At 43.7% G+C, this 12,998-nt stretch overlaps 1 protein-coding gene across 5 annotated transcripts in view; it reads right to left on the reverse strand.

Moving 5' to 3' along the window:
* Positions 1-12,998, reverse strand: part of LOC115475505 (myelin-associated glycoprotein-like) — a 151,414-nt gene that overhangs the window by 87,649 nt on the left and 50,767 nt on the right. For all 5 annotated transcript variants that reach the window (XM_030211255.1, XM_030211252.1, XM_030211253.1 and 2 more), the window contains 2 exons: positions 7,778-7,877; positions 1,217-1,373 (listed from right to left, as the gene is read on the reverse strand). In XM_030211255.1, the coding sequence (XP_030067115.1) occupies positions 1,217-1,373; positions 7,778-7,877 (257 nt within the window). The remainder of the gene's footprint in view (positions 1-1,216; positions 1,374-7,777; positions 7,878-12,998) is intronic.

Raw genomic sequence — 12,998 nt, forward strand, 5'->3', positions numbered from 1 at the left:
CCTGACAGAATCCCAAATAATAGCAAAATTCATTCTACTGATTCCCAGGAACACCCATGTCCATCTCAAAAGCAGACTATGGAATTTTTCTCCAGGAATGTGTTCAAGCCTAAATCCAGATACACAAACTGCTGATGCTACATCCTCTAGCAACGAGTTCCAGAACTTAACTAATCGTCGGGTGAAAAAATATTTCCTCCTGTAGCACCATGTAACTTCCTTGAGTGTCCCGCTATTACCTCTTTATTTAGTGCTACATACTTTAACTCTCCTATCTTATTTTTAGGCTTCTAGCATTTGTATACAGACATTTGAAAGTGTGTTTTTTCATTGCATTCACAAGCTGCTTAGAAGTTGGCAGGGATAATTTGCAACCTTTGCTCTGTTCTACCCTTAAACACTCCTGGCCTATCCTTGGCCAATTTCAACTTTACCAGCCAGCGCTGAATATTGACTTGGCCAGTTAAGTTGAAACCTGCCAAAAATAAACCTGATATTCAATGCTGGTCACTGGAAATGGCCCAGTATTGAATATCTGGCCTCAATGCTGACCTCAGAAGTTAGCCCGGCTACCTCCCGTAGTCTGAATATCAGGCCCTTACAGAATAGCCCTTGGGCAGCATACTGGCTTATATATATGTAGGTGTATACCTACACACATATGTTCTAAATATGTATGCATGAATTAGCATGTCAATATTAGCACCCAGTTTACAGAATTGCCCTTATTGTGGCCAATTCAAAACAAATTTTGGCTCAATCTGTAAGAACTGAATTGGACTCAGTTCTGGTCTGGATTTAGCCTATAAGGTGTGTCTGAAGTAAAGCTGGTGACCCAGGCCTTGTTTTCAATTTCTCCCCCTCTTGATGCATTCTGGTATCTGCAGTACTGGTCTTAAATGGAAGCTGAAAATGTCTAAAGATAATAAAAAAAGAATTATCTCAACTCTCCCTTCTCTGCTCAAGGGTTCAGACAGCAGAAAGAGCTACAAGGTGAAAGTTCTCAAAGGTTTAGAATTCAGAGACTAATATTTGCATTGCAGGGCAGGAGCTTGGGGGTGCTGGAGTAAAGATTTTCAGAGCAAAGCAGAGAAGCCTCCACCCTGTGCTTACTGGTCATATTTCTCTGTCACCAAGAGGAGGGGGCCACAGTTCAAGACAGAGATCCAGAATTGTTTGAGACAATAGGTCATGCCATAGGCATGGATATACTTACCTTAGAAAATTTAATAAAATCCACGTTGACATACAGCTCTGTGGAATTTGCCGTTAGAAAACTTTCTTTGCTATGTATGCCATTCTTTATTTTTTCCTGCCTAGCTGTCTTCAACACAGCTATATCTGGGTCCTTCTTAATCTGGTCTTTCTTTCTCCTGTAAAGCAGAGAGACAATGTGAGAAAGAGAGAGAGAGGCTAGAATAAAGGAAAGAGGAGAAAGTTAAATTATGAGGGAGACAAAGAAGGAAGAAAATAAAAAAAGACTGTCAAGAGATGAAGATAGAAAAAAAAAAGAAAAAGAAAGAGGGAGAGGGAGAGAAATCAAGTAGGAAAAGTATGTACAGCCCCTTTTACTAAGCTGCATAAGGTTCTACGCGTGCCCAATGTGCGCCAAAATGGAGTTACCGCCTGGCTACCGTGTGGCTCTTGTAATTTCAATTTTGGCACGCGTCCAATACGTGCATCCGAAACATAATTTTTATTTTCATATGCACGTATTGGACACGCGCCAAGTGGCATTTGACGCACCTAGGTCATTACCATTACCACCCGGTTACCGCGTGAGTTTTTACCGCTAGATCAATGGCTGGCAGTAAGGTCTCAGACCCAAAATGGATGCGCGGCAATTTTGATTTTGTCACATGTCCATTTTTGTCAAAAATTTGAAAAAGGCCTTTTTTTACAGGCGCGCTGAAAAATGGATCGGCGCATGCCCAAAACCCATGCCTACACTACCACAAGCCATTTTTCAGTGCACCTTAGTAAAAGAACCCCTAAATTATTTTTAACCCTTCTGTTTGTGTGCATTTGAAGTGTTTACATACATATTTATGTTTATATTCATTATGAAAACTTGATATACTGCCTTATCTGGTCAGCAGTTCAAGGTGGTTTGCAAACAGTATAAATGTAAAGGAAAAAGAAAAGGAATGACAGGATAGGACAGGGGACAGTCAATCAGACAAGTAGAAGGACCAGATGAGAATAAACAAATCTCATTAGGGTCAACCAGGAATGTAACTAATGACCAGAAGACCAAAGCATGTGCCCAAATGTCAACTCAAAATAATGAGTTTTTAAAAATGCTTTAAATTTGGAGAAGGATTGTTCAGCATGAAGAGCAGGGGGTAAAATCATTCCATAATCTGGGGGGCGAGGAAAAAGAATACATTCACGTGTGTGCATGTGTAACTAAGTTGTCTTCTTGTGTGTCTTTAACATGGAAAAGAGAGGGAAGGAGAAGCTAGAATGATATAGGACCCAAACATTCTGTTGGTTTGAAAGGAATAATCCCTGTAGGGAACTTGGGGGGGGGGGGGACGACTCAGACCCCTAATGTTTGTATTTTCAGAGAACCCATCTGAATAACGAAACAAGGATTACCTGTAAGATTTATTTCATCCCCCTCCCTAATTATTCTGTGTGCTGTTTTCAATCCTTGCTAACTAGATCAGGCTGCAGGGTTACCTTGTGAAATTGTACAAGGACAGCCATGTGACCCACACTCCTCCTGACTAGACTGGACCCAAATACATGTTTATGCATTTAGCATGATTTGTTGTGCAAGCAATGGGAGGTGAAGTGGACCCTTCACTGAGACAGATGTGTGTGGGGGTGGAGAAGATTATAGAATCTTGCTTAAGATCTTGGGGAGGGAGGGACATTTGGAGAATGGAACAAAAAACAGTTTTTAAAAAATATTTTTTCTGACCAATGTTAAGGTCATGTCTAGGGCAAGATACTATACAAGACAGCTTAAGAATTTATTGATTGTGAACTTTGTTACAAGCTTTTAGTAGTTAAGGATATGCATATAGAATGGTCCAATGAAATTAAGATTACTTCAATGGATATTTAGATTTTATATTAATCTTTGGGTCAGATTTCCTGTGTTTTATATACAGTTTGAAACCACATTATATTTAGATAGTGAAAAGGGTAAGATGGAAAAAGTCTGCTAGCCAACCACGAGGTCAGCTGGCATAGCAAAAATAACAGTTATAGTTTGGATATGTAATACAAAAACTGCTGAAGTAGCATGAGGAGGGGGGCATGGAATTTGTGACAAAGGTATGGCGGGAGAGAAGTTTCTAGTAGTTGGGCAACATAAGCAGGTGTGATCAGATGATTGGTTAGTGGGATGTTCTAAGATGGTAATTAATTTCTGGATTATTGTATAAAAATGAGTGATAGACTAGGGTTCAGGGGGCTTCTTTGTTCCCAAGGCAGTGAACTGGCCTGGAGAAAAAGGGCCCCTCAAATCATTTCTTTTCTCTGTTTCAGACTTGCAATAAGCCTCTGCTTGAGCCACTATTTTACTTGTCTCCAGAATAAACTTTTATTTCAGTTCTGAGTAGTAAGTATTATTTGTCTTATTAGTGTAAGAAATCCATGGACGTGAGCGCTCCAGCTGTAGTCAGTTGAGGTAAGTGCGTGGGGTGATTGTCTAACATGTGATAATCGTAATCAGATCCCACACATCCCCCCGATATTCAAAACTATTTAACCAGCCAGGAACAGCTCCTGGCTGGTTAAAAAGTGTTAAAGCGCCTAACCGTGGATATTCAGGAAGACATAACCAGTTATCTCCTGTTGAATATCCTGGTTAACAGCTAGCCGCTAACCGGCTATATCAACATAGCCAGTTAGGTGCGGATATTCAGCAGGCCTATCTCTGACCGCTAAAAAGTTAACTGGTTAGCACTGAATATCAGCATAGCTGGTTAACTTTCTGGCTGCCAAAATAAACCCAGATATTCAATGCCAGTTGCCGGATATAGCCGAGCATTGAATATTCAGGTTTAACGCTGGTGGCAGACAGCAAACGCACTACCTGCCGCTGGCTGAATATCGGACCCAATATAATTTAAACCAAGTGTGATAAAATATGAAACCATTAGATATCACTGACAGAAAATTTGATGGGATGCATTTTACACTTTAACCACAAGGTGTCACTGTCACACAGGCAGGACTGAATTAATATACTATATTGAGCCCTAGACAAAAATACGTTGGTGGGCCCTACCAAAGATACCCATTCTGTGCATATGTGTGCACCCATGCATGTAAGTGCTAACATATTAATCAAAAATGAGGAAACACTCACAAAAACAGTGTAAACTCAACCAAACTCAAACGCGTGAAACCATTCTTCCCAAGGGAAACATTCCGGAACCTGATATAATCAATGGTACTAAGCCACCTAGATTACTGCAATGGAATTTATGCGGGATGCAAAGAACATCTCATAAAGAAACTTCAGACCGCTCAAAACACGGCAACCAGGCTTATATTTGGAAAAACGTGATTCAAAAGTGCCAAGCCCCCCCCCCCCCCCGTGAAAAATTGCACTGGCTCCCAATCAAAGAACGTATTGCTTTCAAAATCTGCATCCTGGTTCATAAGATTATCTATGGCGAGGCCCCGGGATACATGACGGACCCCATCGACCTACCAATCAGAAATACAACCGGATCAACACGAACATATCTAAACCTCCACTAACCAAACTGCAAAGGACTCAAATACAAATCAACTTATGCATCCAGCTTTTCCTGCATAAGCATACAACTTTGGAACGCACTACCAAAAGCCGTGAAAACAACGTATAACCACCTAAACTTTCGGAAATCACTAAAAACTTACCTGTTCAAAAAGGTATACCCTACCGACCCTACTTAAAAACCTGAACCCAGCAACACGACGAAACCAAAGAACGTAATGGACATAACGTAACTCTTCCTCTATATGATTCCCTAATATGTTTGTTTGTTCCACATGAACCCTATCACTGTGTAACTGTTTATACCGGAACTGGCGAACGCCTCTATGGTACTATTGTAAGCCACATTGAGCCTGCAAATAGGTGGGAAAATGTGGGATACAAATTTGTGGATGAAATATATAAAAAAATATTAATGGAGGAAAAGTCCTGAAAGAAAAGCTGTGTGCTTGTTAATGCGTATTAAATGAACACTACATTTGTGTTTATGCACTATTGCACTCTTTTGGAGGTGTTTTGACCAATAATTATGAGTAGTCTGGTGTGACACTGAGCATAGAAGCTGTTTGACAGGTCTGGGTTGTCAAAAGCCGGGATCTGTCAAACAGCAGAAGAGGTTTGACAGGTCAGGGTTTTTCTCCTGGACCTGTCAAACCTAAGTCCGCCCGCCCCCAAACATAAGATCTGGAGGTCCAGTGGACCTCCAGGGCCCCTACCCCCAAAACACAAAAACCCTAGTGGTTCAGTGGGATAACTAGCTTCCCTCTCCCACCCCCACTCACATCGCACATAAACATCCTGGTGGTCCAGTGGGACTGGTATCTATCCACATCCCTCCATCCTGGCAGCCTACCTCTCAGTAATTATAGTAGTGGGAGGAAGGAGGAACTAGCACTCCCTCCCTCCTCTTTGGGCGCCTTCCCAAAATGGTGGCGTCCCGACCTGCCCGGTGCATCCTGGGATGTGCTGGGAGAGGCTTAACTTCCATATATGGGCTAAGCCCCACCTGACACATCCCAGGATGCACTGGGCAGGATGGGATGCCACCATTTTGGGAAGGCGCCCAAAGAGGAGAGAGGGAGTGCTAGTCACTTCCTCCTCTCACTACTACGACTACGGAGAGGTAGGTTGCCGAGAGGAAGGGGGTGGATAGATAGCGGTCCTACTGGACAACCAGGGCATTTTTGTTCGATGTGGGGGGGTAGGAGGGCGGGGGAAGCTTGCAGTCCCACTGGACCACCACGATTTTTGTGCTTTGTGGGTGGGGGACTGGAGGTCCAGTAGACCTCCAGGTCTTGCGTTTTGTCGGGGGGGGGGGGGGCGGGCTTAGGTTTGACAGATCTGGGAGAAACTCTTGGACCTGTCAAACCTCTTCAGTGGATCTCCCTTGTTCCTCCCTCGATAGCAAACCCTAACACTAGCTAAGGTTTGCAGTGGTAGCAGCGTCCTTGTCTGGTGCGCTGCCTGCTGATCATGAGGGATGAATGCGGGAGACCCTTGTTTGCATGCATTCGCATGCAATTGGTGTTCAGAGCCCGCAAGCGCGTTATTACATGCGCTTACCGGCTCTGATCATCCGGGAGCAAACACAGGAGCTAGTATGACGCTATTGGCCTCTAGCGCCTGTGTTTGTTTCTGATCATCGGCCCACAGGTGCCTTAATGAGTATGTTTATGCAAATAACCATCAACCTCCCTTATTGTTTTTTTTTTTTCCCCACAGACATTTGAGAGGATATTTAACCAGCTACCATGGACCCTTTATGTGTTCTATCTGCATGGGTAGAGAGTGGTGAAGGAGAGTGTGATTTTTGGTCACAGAAACCTAAAAATATTTTTCTACCCACCACAGGGGTGCTTCTCATCCCCACTTTATTAAATGACCAGGAGAGTGGAAAGGACAGGAAAGGCAGTTGCTATCCCCTGCTATATTTATTGTCAATGTTTCTATGCAGCAGAAGCTGAATATACACAACAGCAGTGGCTTACCAAGGGAGGGGCGGTGGGGGTAGTCCGCCCCGGGTGTCAACGGGTGGGGGGGTGCTCTGCTGGCGAGTCCAGCTCCATTCACCCGGCAGCTGTGTGGTGCGGCGCCTCACGTCTGCGCTGCTGTAAAAGAAGAAAATCGCCTCGTTGGCCCTTCCCTTACTCTCTCTGTCCCGCCCTTGAGGAAATTGGACATTACATCAGAGGGCGGGACAGAGAGAGTAAGGGATGGGCCGATGAGGCGATTTTCTTCTTTTACTGAAGTGCAGAGTTGTGCGAGGACGGAGCTGGCAAGACAGGTGGGGACTGGGGGGGTGCCGTGTCGCCTGGGTCATGCTGGGGGGGGGGTGCCATGTTGCCCTGCAGCCGGGGGGGGGGGGGGGGTGCACGCAGCAGTGATCCGCCCCGGGTGGAAGTGAACCACGGAACGCCACTGCATAACAGTAGCCATACTGGGTCAGACCAATGGTCCATCTAGCACAGTATCCTGTTTTCCAAACAGTGGCGAAGCCAGGTCACAAGTACCTGGCAGAAACCCAAATCATGGCAACACTCCATACTACAAATCCCAAGGCAAGCAGTTGCTTCTCATGTCTGTCTCAATAGCAGACTATGGACTTTCCCTCCAGGAATTTGTCCAAACCTTTTTTAAACCCAGATATTCTAACCGCTGTACCACCCCCTCCGGCAAAGAGTTCCAGAGCTTAACTAAGCTGAGACTGCTTCTCCCATAGAAATGCACTGGGCCATTTTGGGAGGTCTTATTTGTCCTGGAATCCGCAGTCCGATCTGACCAATTTTCAAACTCACTGAGTCTTTTCACTGTTTTTTTTCTGCCATGCCAAATTGGTCCTATTCTATTATGCTTTCAGAGTTATTTTGCCCCCCACCCCCCACCAACAGAGAGAGAGACTTTATCAATGCCTTATATATAATTCTTTCTAACTACTGTTGGGTTGGGAAAAATACAAATGAAAGAAGAAAGGAACAGAAGCTGATAGAGATGTTGTGATACAGGCAAGGAAACGCCAGACAGAAAGGAGAGAGAGAGAGAGAGAGCAAAACTCACCTCTTCCATATACATCCAATCACTGCAGCGGTGAAGAGAAGGATAAACAGTGCTCCCACTGCAGCCGCCGTGGGAACAATCCATGACTGGTACCATGAACCTGAAAAAACAGGATCTGTCTTGTCACCATAGTCAGTATTGAGGGTCTCCCCTCCTACTGAGTAGCACTAGGGAAGAACTGGCATCGGCTCTCCTGCGGTGATTTGTGATTTGAGTAGGGGAATTTCAAATGGAAAACACACAATACTTTCTTAACAATAGCCCAACACCATCCTGATTACAAGGAACATCCTAAGCTGATTCGTGGAGTAATTTTCTCAGTTTCTGAGCAGCTCATAATGAGTGAAAGAGTAGCCTAATGGTTAGTGTAGTGGCCTGAGAACCTGGGGAGCTAGGTTTGATTCTTACTGCAGCTCCTTGTGACTCTGGGCAAGTTTAGGGTTACCATATGTCCGGTTTTACCCGTACATGTCCTCTTTTTGAGGACATGGTCAGGCAACCGGGCAGGTTTTGCCAGCCTGCCTGTTTGTCCGGATTTCCGGACAATGGGCAGGCTGGCGGGCCGGCCTAATGGTGTCCTATCCTAGTCTCCTTCCCTTCCCTTACTTTGACAAGGTACCCCATGAAAGGCTACAGAGGAAATTGGAGGGTCATGGGATAGGAGGAAATGTCCTATTGTGGATTAAAAACTGGTTGAAGGATAGGAAACAGAGAGTGGGGTTAAATGGGCAGTATTCACAAGGGTAGTTAGTGGGGTTCCTCAGGGGTCTGTGCTAGGACTGCTGCTTTTTAATATATTTATAAATGATTTAGAGATGGGAGTAACTAGTGAGGTAATTAAATTTGCTGATGACACAAAGTTATTCAAATTCGTTAATTCGCAACAGGATTGTGAAAAATTACAGAAGGACCTTACGAGACTGGGAGACTGGGCGGCTAAATGGCAGATGACGTTTAATGTGAGCAAGTGCAAGGTGATGCATGTGGGAAAAAAGAACCTGAATTATAGCTACGTCATGCAGGGTTCCACGTTAGGAGTTATGGACCAAGAAAGGGATCTGGGTGTCGTCGTTGATAATACACTATAACCTTCTGCTCAGTGTGCTGCTGTGGCTAGGAAAGCGAATAGAATGTTGGGTATTATTAGGAAAGATATGGAAAACAGGTGTGAGGATGTTATAATGCCGTTGTATTGCTCCATGGTGTGACCGCACCTTGAGTATTGTGTTCAATTCTGGTCGCCGCATCTCAAGAAAGGTATAGTAGAATTGGAAAAGGTGCAACGAAGGGCGACTAAAATGATAGCGGGGATGGGACGACTTCCCTATGAAGAAAGACTAAGGAGGCTAGGGCTTTTCAGCTTGGAGAAGAGACGACTGAGGGAAGACATGATAGAGGTATATAAAATAATGAGTGGAGTGGAACAGGTAGATGTGAAACGTCTGTTCACGCTTTCCAAAAATACTAGGACTAGGGGGCATGCGATGAAACTACAGTGTAGTAAATTTAAAACAAATCGGAGAAAATATTTCTTCGCCCAACGCATAATTAAACTCTGGAATTTGTTGCCGGAGAACGTGGTGAAGGCAGTTAGCTTGGCAGAGTTTAAAAAGGGGTTAGACGGTTTCCTAAAGGACAAGTCCATAAACCACTACTAAATGGACTTGGGAAAAATCCACAATTCCAGGAATAACATGTATAGAATGTTTGTACGTTTGGGAAGCTTGCCAGGTGCCCTTGGCCTGGATTGGCCGCTGTTGTGGACAGGATGCTGGGCTCGATGGACCCTTGGTCTTTTCCCAGTGTGGCATTACTTATGTACTGCCCTGGTGGTCTAGTGACTTCTTCAGGGCAGGAAAGAACCCCCCTCTTTCCTGCCCGGAGCTCTGCCCTGCATACTGTTCCCCTTGCTGATGGTCCTAGCGCCGATTCAAAATGGCCGCCGAGACTGAGTTGGGCGTGCAGCAAACCATTTTTCAGCGCACCTGTAAAAAAGGCCTTTTTAAAATTTTTGCTGAAAATGGACGTGCGGCAAATTCAAAATTGCTGTGCGTCCATTGTGGGTCTGCGACCTTACTGCCATTGACCTCGCAGTAAAGTCTCTTGCAGTAACTGGGTGATAATGACCTACATGCGTCAAATGCTACTTGGTGCACGTCCAATATGCGCATCTGAAAATAAAAATTATTTTTCGCCTGCGAGTATTGGGCACACGCCAAAAATGAAATTACCGCAAGAGCCACGCGGTAGCCAGATAGTAACTCTATTTTGGTGTGCATTGGATGCACATAGACGCTTACGCAGCTTAGTAAAAGGGCCCCTAAGTTTCTTTTTTGTACCTAGGACAATGGAGGATTAAGTGACTTGCCCAGGGTCACAAGGAGCACAAGGGGCAAAGTGGGAATGAAATTCAGTTCCACAGGTTCTCAGCCCACTGCAATAACCATTAGGCTTCTCCTCTAATGTTGCATGTGAGTTTTCAACACCTCACAGGTCTCTTTTCCTAGTGTCTGATATGACATGCATGTACAATACAAAGAACAGCCTAAAATTCCTACATCTACTCAACTCTGGTAGGTCATTCATGGTTAATGACCATTTCTTGGTTTCACACTTCAAGAAGGATGTGGAGAAACTGAGGTAATGTGAATCAGTCTTGGGGGGAGGGATTGAAACAGTCTAAACAAAGCATATTTTGGCAACTTAAGGTTGCAAAAGAAAACAGTTTATCAAATAGCAGCAAAACAGCAATAGAAATCACAGTTTCTCTTTGGCTTTTCTCAAAGTTAACAATGAAGTAGGCTAATTTACTGGGATAGGAAAGCAAAGTTGCTTACTTGTAACAGACAGTATGATGAATCAGACACAAAGTGGATGATGTCATCTAGCAGCACCAACATCAGTGGCAACCTACCCTCATTGCCACCCGGGTGGAGCACCCTCTTCCTCTGAGCAAGGGGGTGCACTGAGCCCTCGAGCGGCTGCTGGATCTGCCTGTCTCCCGCCCCCTGTGACGTCAACTTCTTGTTCTGGGGCAGGGCACCGGCAGAGGAGCTGCACGAGTGCTCAGGGCACCCCTTTGCTGCCTGCACCCTGGAGGGTGGACCGCCCCTACTGCCCCACCCTTAAAGGCCCTTTTACTAAGCTACAAAGGCGCCTACGTGCACCCAACGTGTATCAATTTTGAGTTACCGCCTAGCTACCACGTGGCTCTTGCGGTAATTTCATTTTTGATATGCGTCTGCTATGCGCGTTGGAAAATATTTTTATTTTCTGGTGCACGGGCGGTAATTGGCATCTTATGCGCGTAGACCATTACCGCCTGGTTACCGTGTGAAACCTTACCACTAGGTCAATGGCTGGCGGTAAGGTCTCAGACCCAAAATGGATGCATGGCAATTTTCATTTTGCCGCACATCCATTTTCTATAAAAATTTTAAAAAGGCATTTTTGACAGGTGTACTGAAAAATGATTCTGTGCGCACCCAAAACACACGTCTACACTACCACAGGCCATTTTTCAGCACGTCCTTGTAAAAGAGCCCCTTAGTACACTAGACACCAACATAATTAGCTTTCTCAGGGGCCAATGCAAAAACGTGTGCTAGGCTTAGCGACTTGGTTAGGGTTTACCATATGTCCTCTTTTAAAAGGACATGTCCTCCAAGTTTTTAATTTTTAAGAAAATATCCCCTTTTTCTTTAATACGCCTAAGACCAACACCAGGACATAGTGATGTTTATTTGTATTGAGAATGTTCATTTTCTTCATAGGAGACTACCTTGAAACAGCATTTTTGAACGCGAAACATGGATCTGTGTCGGTTGACATCTGGTCTCCAACATTATGAATATAATGAAAGCTAAAAGCTAAGTACTATAATATACTAAGAAAATGCTATTTGCAATAATTTGAAAAAATCTAGAAACTATTGATTTATATAAAAAAACGCTATAAAGCTATAAAATATATTGAAAAACTCTAAGTACATTCAAGGATTGATGAGGATTGTGTTACCCCCCTTTTCAGACATATGCTAGGCTCATTTAGCTTAATTAGGGGAAGGTACATCGATCTGATAGATCCTATTAAGAGTACTATGGTTTCCTGACCCAGTTTACCTGTGAAAAAATATGTATTGATGAAAATAATAGATTGGAGTAGAGCACGTATATAACTATTTGATTGTGAGCTCCCTTCTATATGAATAAATTATGGTGCTTATTGGTTATAAGACCAACACATGGCAACTTCTGTGGTTCCAGACCACTATTCTAACCAGTAGGCCACTCCATTTGAAGTGTGTGCTTTCAAAGACCTCATGCTCACTCACAACTTGCTGCTGCCATCTCACCCAGAAATAGGCCTTGCAGCATTTCCTATTCTGTTTCTTTAGAGGTGAAGTATGGAGGGAAAACCATGAACAAAGATCCCAGCAGGGGAACTCTGTAAGTCTAAGTGCCTTGAAAACATGCCTTCTCATAATATGGCTTTCAGTGACTCCTGCAGATATGCCGACCACATTGAAAACAAAACAAACTTACTTTTTAAAACCTAGATTAAGTATATGTTTTTTTAAACTTTATTTTTACTGAACCTTTTTCAATTTTCCATCATTTAGTTTTTGTACAGTAGTTTCCCCTGTCACAGACTTATATTTCAATGTGTTTTTCAAAATTAGGATCTGTGTAGTCACGTCTCTTGCCCCTGGGAAGGGGAAAACACTTCAGCCCTAGCGGCTGGAATAAGAGAGACAATCAGACTTAGGTGTAGGCGCAACCAGTAAAAATCTTTATTGGTATTTCACTAAGCCAGTACAAAATAATTGTTCTCTCTGGAGCAATGTTGTCACACAGCCAAACAAGACGCTAAGGCTAAGTAATAAGGCTGCTCAGATTGGCTTTCTCATTCTGTATTTTTATACTGTGATAAGTTTCATTTCTCCTAAATCATGTGATTTCTCTTATTCTAACTTATTGTACATATAAGGGAATTTCCTGTTTCCTTCATTATACAAAAAAGACCATACTCCTCTGATATTATTTCTCATAATACATAAAAGGTAATTTCCTGTTCCTGTTTTCTTACCAACCTCTGCTGCTCCAATCACATGCACACTATGTGCTCATTGGCTAATTCCCTTACCCCATACACGTGGTCCCAGCAACAGCAAACAAGTTGCATGAAACACCTGGTGTCCTTTTGTCTGAACACATATTTT

Source organism: Microcaecilia unicolor, chromosome 8 (assembly GCF_901765095.1).
Source record: "Microcaecilia unicolor chromosome 8, aMicUni1.1, whole genome shotgun sequence".
In the NCBI taxonomy this organism is placed as follows: domain Eukaryota; kingdom Metazoa; phylum Chordata; class Amphibia; order Gymnophiona; family Siphonopidae; genus Microcaecilia; species Microcaecilia unicolor.